General features: G+C 36.9%; 1 protein-coding gene across 2 annotated transcripts; it reads left to right on the top strand.

Annotated features, from left to right (window-relative positions):
• Positions 1 to 876: 876 nt before the first annotated feature.
• On the top strand, positions 877 to 15,837 carry LOC123542171 (calexcitin-2-like). 2 transcript variants are annotated; one of them, XM_045327870.2, is made up of 8 exons: positions 877 to 1,500; positions 4,465 to 4,634; positions 8,047 to 8,163; positions 9,475 to 9,527; positions 9,932 to 10,069; positions 13,292 to 13,427; positions 14,118 to 14,215; positions 15,328 to 15,837. In XM_045327870.2, exons 2-8 carry the CDS (start codon positions 4,547 to 4,549, stop codon positions 15,445 to 15,447), a joined length of 750 nt encoding a protein of 249 aa, XP_045183805.2. In that variant the 5' UTR covers positions 877 to 1,500; positions 4,465 to 4,546; the 3' UTR covers positions 15,448 to 15,837. The 2 variants fall into 2 exon arrangements, with proteins under 2 accessions (XP_045183805.2, XP_053387468.1); XM_053531493.1 differs by lacking the exons at positions 877 to 1,500; positions 4,465 to 4,634 and adding an exon at positions 6,681 to 6,934.
• The last annotated feature ends 1,539 nt before the right edge of the window (positions 15,838 to 17,376 follow it).

Raw genomic sequence — 17,376 nt, 5'->3', positions numbered from 1 at the left:
ATAATTATATGGTATATATTATACGGGTCGATATAAATATGTATACTCCATACAGATCGAACTTTACAAATTGCTTTTTGTTATCCCTGTAAAATGCTGACAAAAATTAATGTGAATGGAAACTAGACACAATATTAAATGGCTTTCGTTAACTCAATACAAATGTGTTATATGTTCACTGGAAGTATTTCTAAAACTTTGATTTCCCTAACCAAAATAGCGTTATTTTAGCATACGTATAAATTTATTAAAGATATTTGTTTTGCTTCAGGATTGATATAACTATTTAAATATAAGGAGTACTGTATTAAATTTGTCAAGGATTTGTATTGACAGTTATAAATTTGCCAAAATTCATTATTTTTAAATTGTTATTACCTCCCTTCGCCTACAAGGATACATTGCAATGGATGAAATCTAAAACTATACGCCCATTTGAAACTTGCCTTAAATAGCCCAATATCTAATGCAAATGTTAAACTAGAAATTATTTTGAAATCAAAGAAGTAATCCGCTTTTGAAATACTTTAATATTGAAGGGAGGTAATTGCAAATTTCATAAAAAGTAATAGTAAAGGGACATAACTCTAGGTAATGGGCCTTTATCTCTGACTGAATATTTGGAAACTGAAAAAATGTCACAAAATGTTGCTCAGATGTGACTCACCACCTTTAACTGATAATGAATACATTCAGTTGTAGATTTCTATATCCTACATTAAACCTAGAAGATCAATGTACTCTTGAAGTTTGTTTTATCATTTATAAAACTATTTATAGAACAACCGAAAATCAAATTAGATAGAAAAATGAAAACCTACTTCATGCATGACATACTACACAATAAGGGTGACAGATCTTAAAATCGTTTAACATAACATTGTATATAGCAGGATTTAAACTTTTACAATGCACATGTTATAAAAACGGATATATTTTATTTTGTCTTTCGGTTCAATGTCAATATAAAAGATAATTATCCAGTAAACAACGGGTTTTACCCCGTAGGGTAAGGATATTGGTATTTTGTAGTTTTGTGTGAAAAGTGACCGGTCAGATATCTGTACAAGGTAATATTGACTATCATAAAAACATAGGATAAGGAAGTGAAATTAAAGTTTTGTTTACCAGAATAAACGCTGTTAGTTGAGAACGGTAACGAGGTAATATTCTGTGATTTATTGTACGACTGGAATAAAAGCTGCTGTTACACGTACGATCACATTACCTACAAAATTACGTACCGTTAGACAGATAAATACAGCGTGACGACGCCAAAGTTTCATTCCAGGGGATGCAGTTTTCCAATTTGGATATTAGTTACTTTTGATGCGGATGAAGGAATACAAAATCATTAACAAATTACAATCCAGCCATGCATATCTTGCTGAGTGGAGCCATTAAGTTATTTGCCTAAATTATTAATTTTAAAATCGAAATAGAAAACAAGTAAAACGCATCCATTGATTTTTACTTCCGTCAGCATCGGCACACTATAAGGTAAGTACTTCACTTTCATATTTGTGCATATTTTTAAGTTGTAATTATATTTACAGTTAAACCTTTATATCAATTCCATGCTCCTTGTGTCTTTATTTGCGGATAATCATTTTTCAAAGGCTAAAATCCTCATCTTATGCTTAAATCAGACATAAAACACTTCAGTGGTATTTAGAACCAGGTGGACCCTTGTTATAGGTGGACTTTAGAATTAGGTTGACGCTGGTTACAAGTGGTCAGTAGGATCACGTTGACTCTGGTTACAAGTGGTCTGTAAAATCAGGTGGACTTTGGTTACAGGCGGACTTCAGAATTAGGTGGATTCTGGTTACAAGTGGACTTCAGAATTATGTGGACTCTGGTTACAAGTGGTCTTTATAATAAGGTGGACTCTGGTTACAAGTGCACTTTAGAATCAAGTGTACTCGGGTTACAAGTGGCCTTTATAATAAGGTCGACTCTGGTTACAAGTGGACTTAAGAATCAAGTGTACCCGGGTTACAAGTGGCGTTTATAATAAGGTGGACTCTGGTTACAAGTGGACTTTAGAATCAGGTGGACTCTGGTTAGAAGTGGCCTTCAGCACAGGTTTTGCCGTACCTGGTAATCTCGCCAGGTTCTAATCTAGAGGTCGCGGGTTCGATCTTCTGGCAAAGCAAATACAAGTACTGTCCCGCAGGGATTTGTTAAAAAGCCTGATATCACTGTCAGGTACCTCTTGAATACAATCCAATATTGGCACATAGTCGAGGTAATTGTGGAGGCGAAATAGGCGACGCTATGTGAAGATAGTTGAATTTTGATAGAGCTTTACTTTTGAGGTGGACTTGAGCGCTACCGATACATGTTCGATCCCTATTTACGGGTGACATCCTGACCAGTGTCCCGTGCTGTGTAACTACTTGTACTGGCGTTGTTTTCATCAGTACCTACCTAGGTTTGATGCTGGGGAGGGTGGGGGTGGGCGTAGATATGACACTTCTCGTGGGCTTGGCATAAGTTAATTATTCCATCTATTCCAGATTGGGACTTTCGTCGATTATTTACACACGTTAAACTAGAGATAATTACCTTTCTTCCCCCAATCACACACACAGATTTTTTTTAATTGAATCTGTTGGTCAGTTCGTTTATTATCAATCTAATACCATAAAACTGAGTTTAACGTACTGTATAGAATATAATTTTACAAATGCAATGTCAAGATTATGATAATTAATTTTAACAGCGTGTTTAACATGAATAAATTACTTGAAGCATTTCCAATTTAAATTCATGAAAAGAAACGTGCAATCTAGTTTAGATTATACTAATTTATTCTTATTTCAGACCACTATCGAGTCGGCCAAATGTCATATGAAAAGATGTGGCTGTAACCATAGAGAAGCTTAGTTGATACTTTAGTTTATACTAATTTATTTTAGCTCGATTGTGATGAAAGGTTCAAGCTTATTTAAACCACTCTCGAGTTCGCTTCCTGAAAATACCAGTACTGGTGTCTTATGAGAAAGTCATGGTCGTGAAACCAGTGGTGTTCGAACCGAAGCTCAAACCCATTGCCCCTATCACCCCGATCGCCCTTCACCTCCCTCCCCCCCCCCCCACCTCTCCTACTCCCTCCCCCATCCCACTTGGGTTGCAATTTCTGTGAAGTTATTTGTTCTGACCTTATATTTTTTGTTTATTTGCGTCAGTGTTTGTGTTAACATGCCAGACATGTCCGCCCGATTCTTCACTACTCGGTTTTACAAGAGACACTGAACTGGAAATTATATTAAGTGTAAATCACGAGGAAAAAATGAGGAAATTTCATAGAGTTTTGCCGGCAGATACATTAGCAGACAATGACGATTTACTGACCGGGGGCTAGAACATGACAATGATGGTTAAATTAAACAACGTATTTAAAGGCACTCCTCCTGATGCCAGTTTAAGAAATATTTATTACAAGCGCTCACTTGTTCATACCTTTTACGCAAATTTTCCATGTACAGTCAAACCTGTGTGTAAGGAAAAAAGTGCTCTTTATTGAAAGGTGGCCTCTCAATACAAGAAAACATTTAACCTTTTTTTTTTTTTTTGAAAATATGAAGCGAAAAGAGTGGCCATTATAAGCAAGTTTTATAATATACCGATCTGTATTCGGAGGTTGACTATATCAAAGGTTTGAATGTATAAAACGAATGGAAAGACGAGCCAAATCACGTTCCAGAAGAAATTGTGCTGTTGTGTCTTTTAATGCTTTTAATGACAAAAACAAATTTCCATTCAGTTTCAAATACAGTCAAACGTATGTGGAAGAACACTTGTAGATATAAATTGCCTTGTCCTAAGAGCTACTAGTCTAGATTCTAAGATTCATTTTCAGTTTAAATAAATGCGCTGAATTATTTACCTTTGCATAAAGACCGGCTGCCAGTAAAGGCATTTTTACTGTCTCTCATAAACGCGGTGTTTATTGTTTGTTCGTAAACAACGTTATTTTTAAAGCCGCCACCGGTAACCCATATGGGCGACGACTCCAGAAGGCTTTTAGCAATGTTAGTGGGAGGATAGTGCACGATACAAAAGATGCCCCAATTCCAGAAGCTTCCCTGGTTCTTTAGCGTGCCAGGTGTAAAGCACCCATACACGGGACTCTTATCCTAATGTTGAAAATGTTTAGTTGGAGAAGCGGGTGCTCTAGCTTACGACCCCTGGTTTCGTAGTCAAACAATGTTACCACTAAACCACTGCGTCCGCTCTGCAGTGTTAACACCCTTAATCTATACGAGTAAAGTGTTTCAAGTGAAGTATCTTTTATTACATTGTTTTATATTTTTCAGGGAATTTAATTATACTGATAAAAAAAAAACAAAAAAAAACTGAAGCTACAATATTTGTGTGACAACCTTTTATAACAGAGAATTATGTGTTAAAAGTGGAATATCTTTTACGCTGGGCTATCAATTTTTGTACTTTCAGGACGAGATTCAAATGGATAACACCATTTATTAGAAAAAACAACAGTTAATATTTCTGTGACCACCTTTAATCAAAACAAATCATGTGTTTCGAGTGGCTCTACAATACAGAGAGGTATAAAGTTAGGAAGAAGGAGAAACCTATGGAAGAAAAAGGATTTTTCGGAAGATGTAAGTTGACATTTTTTTCTCCCATTATTTAACCCTTACCCTGCTAAATTTCTATAATGAACGTGTCCATCTTCCAATTTGGACAGTACCATTTACTGCTGAAAGCGGTGCTTACCAAAAAGATACTGACTGAATGGTGAACAGTGCAGATCATGATCAGACTGTACAGATGTGTAGGCTGGTCATGATCTGCACAGGTCACAGAGGCAGAACCACTTGACGCCAGGTAAGGTTAAAGCATATTTTTCTTTCCGCGTTATTTTTTTTTTAACTTTTCATTTAGTTCTGCTCACTACAATTATTACTTTTTTTTCAACCAATCACAAGCCAGATTTTAAAAAAAAAATGTTCCAATATCAGCTCGTGTAGACTCTGCAGCATATACATAACAGCGTCTTCATCATCACGGGTGTTATTTAGAGCTGCGTAGACACTAACTTCGATAGAGGCTATAAATTGAGATCTTCAACACCGATTTATCTCCCTTTCTATTTTCTTTATGCCAAAGATTTTTGTTTAAAGGCTCATAATGCATTTGTTTATATTGCGGCTGCCACATTCTCTGATATGAACGTAATATATGTCTATTTTTGTTAAAACTTATTTTCAATAACTTCTTTTATGTATATTTTTCAAAGACTTTAATATTAATTAACACTGTAGAAAATATCATTGAATCCATTATTTATGGTTATCTCCCTTTATGGACGAAATTCATGTCACGATATCATGCATAACAGCTATTTTGATAGCTGCTTTATCGGCTTTTACGTAATATTAAAAGTCGTACGGAACTTTAAGTACCCTCTATCCTTCACATTAAACTGTATAATGAAAACAAAATTGAAATACATGAAAACGTTTTCCAATTTAAGCGACGGTATACTATAGTAAGTGGTATAAACCATACCTGGATCGCTACGCACCTGTAAGCAAATGCGTATTTTTGCTAGAAGCAAAAACGCTTCGAATATCTTGAAACAAACAGGCAGACACCAAGGTTAACATAAAACAAGAATGTAGAAGAAAGTGTCTTTTTTCTGTCAGTCTGGATTTTCCCCGAGTAAACTATGATTAAGATATCAGTCATCGATAATTTCCCGAAGCTTGTATTTTCCGTCGAAATGACGGAAATTGCCGATGTGACAGCTTGACAACTTAATCAAGAGATGAAAAGACCAGTATGGCAATATTGTATAACTATGGGACAGCAGATGTTGATACATGAGTCATTTTACGATATATCAGAAAATGTAGAGTCTGTTTATATTGTTGTTTGTTTCTTTTAAGAAATAAAGACCCACTAGGCACTGTGCCGTGTGTAAGTCCACTGCCATTTTAATTTCTTTAATTTACATTTTTGTTAACTTTTGTTGACAGGGAATTTTCGGCGCCGGGTATGGCGTATATTCCCATTTTAATTTCTATTTTCTCACGTCGACGATTCCGGTCTGTGTCGATTCCCTATTTATACAGTCGATATCTGTGTGCTTATACTTTTCTGTGGTGTAGATATTGCTTATATTATGCCAAGGAAGCACTGACAGTTTACTTTTGAAACGGTTCACTCTGAACTTAGACGTCTACTATAGATAAAAAAAATACCATTTATCGAAATTAAATACAAAAGAAGTATAGAAAACAACGCAGCAAATTAATTACAGATTCTGTTCAAGGGAGGTAATGAAATGTAATGAACTACATGATTCGAAACGATCCAAAGTAATATCAGCACTGTAACTCCAATAACAATATGTCTGTAGAAGTATTTATAAAAGTTAATAATTAGTTATTTTTAAAACTGGATATTTTTTTTTCTTAAAAGGGATGACTCTTAAAAATGTGCGAGCTCAAAATTCCTTCAGTGCGGTATTACTTCCGGTACCAAAAAGATGGAGCGGATATCCAGTGTAATTGATCTAATGTGTAAAATATGTTACAATACTCGCATTAATCGCAAAATAATTAATTCTTAAAATGTATAGGATTTACAGCATTTTGTCCTATCTGTTTGAAGGTTTTCAATCACGGATACATTATCATAGTACAATATATATGAGGCATAAAAGGCAATTAACCGCTGGACATATGTGAACACATATGAACCCTATATGATACATATAGTGTACAAATAAGTCTCACATTGTTTAAAAATAATTGAACTAGTTTCAAAAAGTACTTGTGCAAGAACTGTTCTGAAGTAGGGCTTTTAAAGTTGACGATATAGTGTGTTTACGTGGATCTTAATGGCTGACATACAAACCGGAAATCGATGAAATTGTGAAACCGGATATAGTCAGGTAAATCAATGTTTATGGTGAATGGAAGCTAAACATGATGTCGTACAAAATAAACAAGAAATAGAGGTTTCTAAGTGTGTTTTAGTGTTTCTTTTGAGTAAGGCATCCATGTTATTCAAAACTTTCTAAAGCTTATTAAATCATAAAAATTTAGAATGTCCCCATTTGTTTTCCTGTTATTGATGTATACGTAAGTAAGTTTGCATTCCATCAAGTTAGAGATTGTGTTCCGTCTTTGATGTATTTTGTTAGAAAGCAACAATTCTAATTTATAATCGAAATCGGTTCTTTGCGGAGTACAAGTCAGAAATGATTAGATTGTAAGTTACTAACTGAAATAGTGTTGAAAGACGACAAACAAATTTGCAATATTAGTTTACAGGTATGCAGCATACGAAAAAATTATACAACGAAAATAGTGTTGAAATCTATATATACATGTATTATATATTATACAAGATTTATATAGCACCCTTTTCATGATAAACACATTCAGAGTGACTTTACATACAAGGACAGCTACACAGAGCTCCATTCATCCTCTAATAGTACAAACACATAGCAAAAGAAAGCCCCCCCCCCCCCCCCCACAATCCCTCCGACCTCACCCCACCCCACTGGACACAAAGAGAGAAATCCATTAGATACAGCCCAATCCGGCTAACTATCTTTGCAAATAGACAGTCTGGTTCTTTAATTAACGTACCCGGTTTGTAGCACTGATACACATGAAGCCGTCTTTCCTGGGAAGAAGCGGTTCTGGCCTCTTAGTTTGGTGGGAGACAGTCAAGAGACTTTCAGTGCCTGAACCAGGATTCGAACCGTGTTACCACTAGACCATCGGGCCACCTAAATGACATTGATTGAATCGCAAATAAAAACTTTGATGATGTATGTAAAGTATCCATTATGTTTTATGTTGTTGGTGTAATGTATTTATATATAAAATTTGATGGTTTGAAATTTACACGTATTTTCCCCATCAAATCGTTTTACAATTCTCGCTTCCACAATATGTTACATGTAATCGGCAAATCGTTAACTCCGCAAACGTGAAATAATATCTAGAGGCAATACATTTTGTAATACTAAAACAATATGTGTATTTTCAGTTGCCGACGCCTTCCGTCGTAAAGGACACAGTATGGGTCTGGTTCTAGGCCTTTTTCAGCCGGAGTTGTCCACATTTCAGCGGAAGAAGTTACTGTATGAGTTCCACACATTTTTCGGTAAGTTCTTGTTTTAGGCAACTCTGTTTAATACTATCGAACTCCGTTCGCTCGAACTAGGATAATTCGAAAACCCCATTTTCTCGTATCAGGTCCCGGCAAACCTGTTTATATCGGATATTGTACGATTTCTCGAACAAATTTGTATTCCGTCCGTCATAATTCCGTCCGTCCTAAAGAGAGTTACTTTTTTACATAAAGCCTACATTGTTGACCTGAGTCAACCATAGTCGCACTCAACAAACCTTGTGACACGGCCTACAAAGTGATTTATATATGAATGACCTTGATCTTCATATGATCTTCAATTTTCAACTTCAACCCCCCCCCCCCCCCCCCCCCCCCCCCCCCCCCAAAAAAAAAAAAAATGGTCATACACCTGGGGAATGATTTTGTGTTTTGAAAACACAACTCAACTCCTTGTCATAAATACGCTTAACGTGTTAAAGAAAAAGGGAAATTTTCTTGAATTGGAGCGTGTTCAGTATATTGCCTGTGCACTTAAAATTCTAGAATGAATAGCATTCCTCTATAAGAAGTCGAGTCTATAAATCAATTTAGATGCACATAGACACTTGATGCTTGGTTCTGATGTTGTCCCCGCTGTTCAGGCTGTACTGTCACAGCAAGGTTTTGTCTGTTTAAGACTAATTACCGAGGCAATAACTTATCATGACAGGAAATGGTTTTCTTGTAATTGCGACTTGCATTTAGCCCCAAGACCTCTTAGAGCCATTTTCTTTGAAGGTTTGATATATGGTGAAAATTTACTACCCTACTACGTTTTCCACCTACAAAATTAGAATGCACTTCCGTTGCACGTGGTGCACGTGCTATCTACTTTTGTAGCAAATTCCTCTTACTTCCAGTGCAGAGAACACATTGTTTGTTGAAAGCATTACTAAGTCTTGATAAATAGGGAGCCTTCGTGGCCGAGTGGTTAAGGTCGCTGACTTCAAATCACTTTTGGGGCGTTGAATTCTTTATGTGAGGAAGCCATCCAGCTGGCTTACGGAAGGTCAGTGGTTCTACCCAGGTGCCCGCTCGTGATGAAATAATGCACGGAGGGGCACCTGGGGTCTTCCTCCACCATCAAATGCTGAGAAGTCGCCATTATGACTTATAATTGCGTCGATGCGGCATTAAGCCCAACAAAATAAAACAAATAATTGAAAAAGATGTCAGTTGCGACCTACTTGCGGTGTATATGTCATTTACTGCCCTTGCAGATGTCAGTAAGGTCTGTTCGCGTAGATATATAGAAATAGATTATTTGCTTGTCACGTTCTTTTCTATTATCCTCTGTTACAGATCTCAGCAGGGATGGAAGTTTAGAATGGAAAGACTTTGACATGGCAAGACAGGTAATCGTTTCTTTGATGACAAGTATTTGGTTTTATATAGATAAGAAAATGTAAGATAAAGGAAGAATAGTGTGTATACTTGATTTTAAGTAACCCCAACCACAGTTAAAATTATATGGCTACAGTTTAGTTAATTTCAAAAGTGGTTGAGGTAGACCCCAGTCCGGGAACTGCATCAGGCCGGGGTTCTCACATGGGTAGAGCCACCGACCTTCCATAGGACCACTAGACCTTACAGAATTGTGGTGCAAGGTCACATAGCCATGATCCTCAAACACCTGATATAAATCAAAGGTGCGAGAAGATTAAAAGAGGTAGGAACTTTGAGTGCAATTTCCAAAGCTTGAGTCACAAAAATTAAAATTTTTGTTAAAAAATGTATACCGTTCTTTCGGTTTATATAGAAAATATGTGTCATGAGTGGTTGGAAGCCCGGATCACAGAGGTATCTGCAAGTCCATGAACTGTTTAAAGAAATTTGGAGGAAGCTGCAGGATGATGGGGACGTGGACTATGACGGCAAGATCTCAGAGGACGAATGGGTACTTCCATTGTTTTGTTATTCAGCTTTTTAGCTTATCTGATGAGTTATTGTTATCATTTGATCGGCATCGGCGTCGGCTCCGGCATTGCCGTTGCCTGGTTAGGTTTTGTGTTTAGGTCAGTCTTTCTCATAAACTAACGTAGCTATTGCTTTAAAACTTACAACACTTGTTCACCATCAATAACTGTACAGCAAGAAACATAACTCCACCATCCTGCTTTTTGCAACAGTTATGGCCCCTTTTGGAATTAGGAAATATCAGATTTCGTGGTTACGTTCTATGTTTAGGTAAATTTTTCTCCTTAACTATCAAAGCTATTGCTTTGAAACATTTGAAACTTATGTAGTAGGGTAGAGTATAAGGGTGCACGTATACTTCCTTGCTATTGAGCTAGCTTTTATAGCGACGTGGTAGAGGTGTGAGTGAGAGGTCCCGGGTTCGATTCCCGGCCAGACCTGAAGCATTTTCAGTCTGTTTCATTTGGCGCACAACGTGGGGCCCGACGGCATTACACTGGTTAGTCTCCGACGCCTGTAATTGCTTATATATAAAGTACCCGCTGAAATTCGAGGACGAATTTCAAAATAGTGGGGAAAAATGTCACGGTATAGAACTTGAATATAAAAACGGGGAGAAAGTGTGTAGGCAGCCGGGTAGCTCAGTCGGTAGAGAATCAGAACGGTATTCCGAGGCCCCGGGTTCGAGTCCCGGTCTGGCTGTACATTTTTCTCACCCTGTGACATTTGGCGCCCAACGTAAATAACTCACGAGTAGATATGAATAGACACCTTGGAATGTCCCACTGAGGTTCAAACTCTTCTAATTTGAGGACGAATTCTAAAATGGAGGGGGTGTATGTAGTAGGGTAGAGTATAAGGGTGCACTTATACTTCCTTGCAAATGAGCTAGCTTTTATAGCGACGTGGTAGAGTGAACGCCTTAGGTGTGAGAGGTCCCGGGTTCGATTCCCGGCCAGACCTGAAGCATTTTCAGTCTGTTACATTTTGGAGCCCCCAGTGAGGGGATCGAACATACGACCCTTGGTTTACAACATGGAGAGTGTCCGCCTTAGGTTGGAGAGGTCCCGGGTTTGATTCCCATCCAGACCTGAAGCATCTTCCGGTCTGGCCAGGAATCGAACCCGGGAACTCTCACACCTAAGACGGACACTCTACCACGCCGCTATAAAAGCTAGCTCAATAGCAAGGAAGTATAAGTGCACCCTTATACTCTACCCTACTACACTTGCAACACTTGTTCACCATCATAAGCTGCCTTTACACAGCAAGATACATAACTCCATCCTGATTTTTGCAAGAATTATGGCCCCTTTTGGACTTAGAAAATTTCAGATTTCTTGGTTAAGTTTTGCGTTTAGGTCAACTTTTCTCTTGAACGGTGTAAGCTATTTCTTTAAAACTTGTAGCAGTTATTTGCCATTAAAAGCTGACTTTGCCCAGCAAGTACCGTAACTCTCTCTCTACATTGATTTTTGCAAGAATTATGGCCCCTTTTGGACTTAGAAAATCATGGATAGGACAATATTTCTAATATAAAGAGGCAAAAAAAAAATCAGATGGGCGTCTGCATCCGCAAAGCGGTGCTCTTTTTTGAAAATGCCTTTCCCTAGACTTTTGTTACATAAAAGCATGCATTTGCTGTTTAGATTAATACTTTCAGAATTGGTTTTAAAGGTAACGGGTAAAGGTTGGTTTTATTTCATGTCACATGCGATCAACAGACAACCTTAGCTTCAAAGCATTTGCACGACAAATAAATTGTCTATTAACAGATACTTTCCGGGATTAGTGTTGTTTTTTTTTTTCAAGATTGATTTTAACGTGCCCCCTATACGTAAGCACAATACTTTCTATCGAGAGGCCGTGAGCTGGACACCTGGACAAGGCGGGTAATCGTAGAAGAAAAACCTCATATGTCTGAAGTCATTCACTCTTTTCACCCATGATTCATCACATAAAGTTGTCAGTTGCTTCAACCGAGGTCAACCGCTTATAATTAAAACACTTGTATTGAACCAAAGTTAAACCTATATCGGTCAAAATCTTGTTTATTTCATTCACAATTTTGTACATTGGTATAATAAAACAATAAATGAGAGCGTCATTAAAAATTAATTACTGCCCGTATATAGTACATACGCAGTATAGAAATGAAATGCAGGGGCGTAACTCCACTAGGCCTACAACTCTGTGGATAATCTATTCAATATGCAAGACGTCATTACCTCCCTTTACATAAAGACACTTGCTCAGTAGCTTTTTAATAACATTTCGTTCTGAAGATTTTTTAAGACTGATTCCTGCATGATGCAGCTTTTTGGTTTTAAACTGAAAAAGGGCGGACTCGAACTCATTAAACTTTCAGCTAGAGAACCGTTTTTTTCTTTAGAAATAGAATATTTGAGCGCAACAGAGTTCGAGTTTTGATTAAGAGATAATAGTTCAAAGAGATGTATATATATTATTCAGTAAAAGAAAACATTATGTAAACAGTTAATGAAAGGAGTGCAAAGTCTTCTTAGTTTGTGTTTTCTTTTTATCATTAAACGGCACTGATATATGTAAGACAAGAAATAGGAATACGAAGGTTTGAGGACTGACCACAGGAACCTGAAATTCTATCAATTATCAAGCTAACACAAGTCTGAATAAAAAAGACCCCATTATATATAGAGGGGATCTTTTTTATTCAGACTTGTGTTAGCTTGATAACTGATAGAATTTCGGGTTCCTGTGGACTGACATACGTAGGTCAGGTTAGCATGAAATGGTGAATAATACAACAATCTGCAGTAGCGTAATTTCTTTTGTATTTGGTCTTAATTATACATGCCTTTAAGAGGAGTAACACTAATGGAATGTTTCAAACCGAAATTTTCTCCAACTGCATTAAAGACTAATTGATCACTCTGTTAAAATGACACAAGTTGTTGAATGGATCCGTGATAACACTTGGCAATTTCTGTTTTATTACATTCGTCATTTTTCGGAAGTAAATCTAACTGAACGCGCACGTGGCTCTCCGTAAAAACGGAGAATGCCGAAATAGCACGAGCGTAATACGTAGTTTGAGCCGCGCCATGAGATCAGCATGGATCCTGACCAGACTGCGCTGCTGGTCGCAAATGTACTATGTTGGTTTTCTCATGGCGCGGCTCATTTGTCGATTGTCATTAATTTTGAATAATTGTCTTTTCAGATCAAAATGTGGGAAGCCTTCAATAAGCAGTACATTCAGGAGATGTCAAAGAGCAAAGATCAAAATATTACAGTGGAACTCCCAGGGTGGCTTAACAAGTACATGGAGTATAAGTTCAACCTCTTGGATAGAACTGGTATACCCACACACTTTCTCACACTTTTATGATCTTTGGGGTATACCCACACACTTTCTCACATTTTTGTGATCTTTGGGGTATACCCACACACTTTCTCACATTTTTGTGATCTTTGGACCAATTGTCACATATCTTTAAAGCTGGTCATGAATGTATAGATATTTTTACAATGTTATTTTCTTTAAAGATTTCCTCTCTCATCTTTGAAAAAATAACCTTTAATACAATCTTAACCGTGAAAAAAAAGGAAATATTTCGTTGAGATGATCTTATTTAAGACCAAACCAATCAGTCTTTCATCCCTTATCTTGGCATTGTTTCCTCTACTAAATGGCAACATGCAGATTCTTCCTTTTTCTGTGTTTAAACTACTGTTGACTCTTAAAACTGAGAAGCAGCTAACAAACATGTTAAGTGGAGGTCAGGAGACATTCCAGATGGCCATAGGAATCTGTAAACAATCTTGAAAAGCTTAGCTCCATTCTAGCAATAATCTTAGCAACTAAAATTATAGAAAATATCGTCTTTGCAAAAAATTGCAAAACAGAGGTCCCTGTAATAGAAAATATAAAAATACCTTCTTGTGTGAGTTCTAAATAAAATTAAGTGCGTTAAGCATCAATTTTACATTACAGAATTTTGTTACATTTATCAATGTCAATTAATAGTTATCTTTCTGTTGTCAAGGTAACGGGTTTGTTGACGTTGAAGAGTACGAGTATGTGATGTCAGAGTTTGGTGTTCCCCCAAAAGATGCAAAGAACGCTTTTCTTATGTTTTCTCAGGTAAGTAGGGGTGGTTTTTTGTCCCTTTATGATCAGACCAAGTTTAACCAAATGTCAGAAATTAGGTATTAAGATTTTTAGCCGACTCAAATACGACTACATTGTTGAGTTTTCGAAACCGCGGCATTAGTATATATATGTGTGTTTTTTTCGGATATAAATATTTTCATCTGCATGTTCAAATGACGTAAGTATATTCCTAAAATAAATGAAGTGCATTTACATCATTAACCTGCCTCTGTTGTTAATTTTTCTATGTTGCTATCGATAGCTGTGAAGGGGGGAGACAACTTTTCTCTATCCCTTTAGCATCAGTTTTACACAACAGAATTTTCTTATATTTATCAAATTTATTCATTATTTACTTTTACAACAGATATGTTTCTCTGATAAGTACAGCTGTCATGTCTTTGTTATGCTTAAAGATGTAAGCAAGTTGTTGGCGGTCATCAACTTGCCGTACCGATAAAATTTCTGGCTCCGCGGCCAGTTAGTTAATATCGCTGAATTCGAATGACTTTACCATCACCTCTGTGAGTTCGAGCATTGCTCGGATCATTATGTGAAGAAGTCCGATCAGGCTTGCAAAAAGTCATATGTTTTACAAATGTGCAGTTGCTTCTCCGTACCTGTTGCAGTTGCTTCTCCGATATTGAAGCTCAAAAGGACTTCACCGTACTAAAGCAAAACAATCGAACAGCGAATATAAAAAAAAGTTCCATTATTGACTTTTAACTTAAAAGAATACTAGGCCCAAACTTTATGGATAAAAAACTATGAACAATTACAACATATACTTCGCGGAAACATAAACATTACAAGGTTATTGTTTTAACTAGTTTACTAGGCATTGGGTTTAGAATAGAACGCACTTACAACATATTGCTAAGCACAGTATAAATTTGGCAGGAAGTTTGTTTTTAAGAAGCGACTATCACTGCAATGCGTTTAGTTATGGATATATGTCTCAATGTTCACAATTAATTTGTATATTCTATAAAGTCGAATACACTTGAATACAGTGTTCTACATTTTAAGCAAATATCAAAATATAAAATATTTTTGTGAAATATATATCGGCACTGGGTATCTTTAAAAATTATCTATTTCAGAACAATGAAAAGAAAGTGGACTTGGAGTATTTCAAAGAACTCTGTACGGAATATTATCGGTCCGATGACCCCGGTGCACTCGGCAACTTCATCAACGGAAAATTGGATTTTACGGACTAACAGTGCATTTTTATTTAACATTTATTAATTTATTTTATATTTTGATTTCGTTTCTTCATTCTTGAAAATTTCGATTGATGCATGTTACGAGTTGCTTGAGAGCTAGTGTGCTGTATGGTGATTTTAAAGTTTCCGGCGCTGACACGTTGATAAACGAGAAAAGTTCATGTTATAGAACATTAAACAGAATAATCATTTTATTGTTCATGCATGTGCGGAGGAGGAAATATTAAAGTTTCATTATCATGCGAACATCGTGCTGAATTAGAATATTGAATCATTTATTTAGTAAATGAGCATTATTCATTATCTGCGGGGACGCACAATATTGATAATGTGTTTCAAATCGGAAGAGTTTTCTGCAGTTCCATAGTAAATACGTTAATGATTTGTACTTTTAAATTATATAAGGACTTCATTACGCCCCCAGTGTCGGAGACCCAAGAAGCATATAATGTTTGAACTGTCCGTCCGTGAATCCACTCGTCACACTTTCTTGCGTACTCTACTCCCCCTTTTTGAAGTAAAATTTGGCATACACTATCAGCATGAAGTGGACATGCGTATATTGTCGGAACTTTCATGTCCTTTTTGTTATTTCTAGACGTACTGTATGACCCCTTTATCGATTTAACACTCTTACTGGTTCTAAAAGTTGCGGTACCTGTTTACCTAATATTGGTAAATTGTTATTTCGGCAATTATCGTTCATCAAAGATGTTTTCTTAATCTAACAATATTGCAATGGTCCCGTAAATTGTCGTTCAACAATGGTGCTTCTTTAGTCTAAAATTGGTTCCGTTATTTATCGTTCGACAAAAGTAGTCTAAAAGTTTGTTCCGTCAGCTGTCGTTCAACAAAGGTGTATCCTTAGTCTAAAACTGACTTCGTAAATTGTCGTTCGACAAAGACGTTTCGTTAGTCCAAAGTTGGTACTGTTAATTATCGTTCTTCAAAGATGCTTCGTTAATCTAATACTGGTCGCGTCAGTTGTCGTTCGACAGTACATGTAGTTACTCTTCAGTCTAATATTGGTTCCGTCAATTGTCGTTCGACAAAGACGCTTCCTTAATCTAACATTAAATCCATCGATTGCCGTTCGGCACCTGTCTCTTAGTACAATATTGCTTCCGCAAATTGCCGTTCGACATAGGCGGTCCTTAATGAAATCTGGGTTCTATAAATTGTCGTTCTGCACATGTACTCCTTGGAGAAATATATTGCGTCCGAAGTTCGACATAGGTGGTCCTTAGTTAGATATTGTTTCCGAAAATTGCCGTTCGACATAAGTGGTCCTTAGTGAAATATTGTTTCCGAAAATTGCCGTTCGACGTAAGTGGTCCTTTGTTAGATATTGTTTCCGAAAATTGCCGTTCGACATAAGTGGTCCTTAGTTAGATATTGTTTCCGAAAATTGTCGTTCGACATAAGTAGTCCTTAGTTAAATATTGTTTCAGTAAATTGCCGTTCGACATAGGTGGTCCTTAATTAGATATTGTTTCCGTTAATTGCCGTTCGACATAGGTGATCCTTAGTTAAATATTGTTCCCATTATTGTTGTTCGACATAGATGGTCCTTAGTTAAATACTGAATCGTAAATTCCCGTTCGCCACAGGTGTTTCTTAGACCAATATTGGTGCTGTAAATTACCGTTCGTCACAGGTGCCTCTTAGACCAATATTGGTGCTGTAAATTGCCGTTCGCTACAGGTGTTTCTTAGACCAACACTGGTGCTATAAATTACCGTTCGACACAGGTGCTTTTTAGATCAATATTGGTGCTGTAAATTGCCGTTCGCCACAGGTAATTCTTAGACCAATATTGGTGCTGTAAATACTGTTGGACACAGGCTGTCCATAGCTATTGGCTCCGTAAATTGTCGTGTCACACAGGTGGTCCTGACAAACGGACACAAATTGATAATTCTC

Source organism: Mercenaria mercenaria, chromosome 19, assembly GCF_021730395.1.
Source record: "Mercenaria mercenaria strain notata chromosome 19, MADL_Memer_1, whole genome shotgun sequence".
NCBI lineage: Eukaryota > Metazoa > Mollusca > Bivalvia > Venerida > Veneridae > Mercenaria > Mercenaria mercenaria.
This window is presented reverse-complemented; position numbering and strand designations above follow the sequence as displayed.

Excerpts from the sequence above, each read along its gene's own strand:
- LOC123542171 (XM_045327870.2), top strand. The coding sequence starts at position 4,547 with ATGTGTTTCGAGTGGCTCTACAATACAGAGAGGTATAAAGTTAGGAAG. Across the intron at positions 4,635-8,046 it reads AAAAGGATTTTTCGGAAGAT|TTGCCGACGCCTTCCGTCGT; the intron begins GTAAGTTGACAT and ends GTGTATTTTCAG. Across the intron at positions 14,216-15,327 it reads CTTTTCTTATGTTTTCTCAG|AACAATGAAAAGAAAGTGGA; the intron begins GTAAGTAGGGGT and ends TATCTATTTCAG.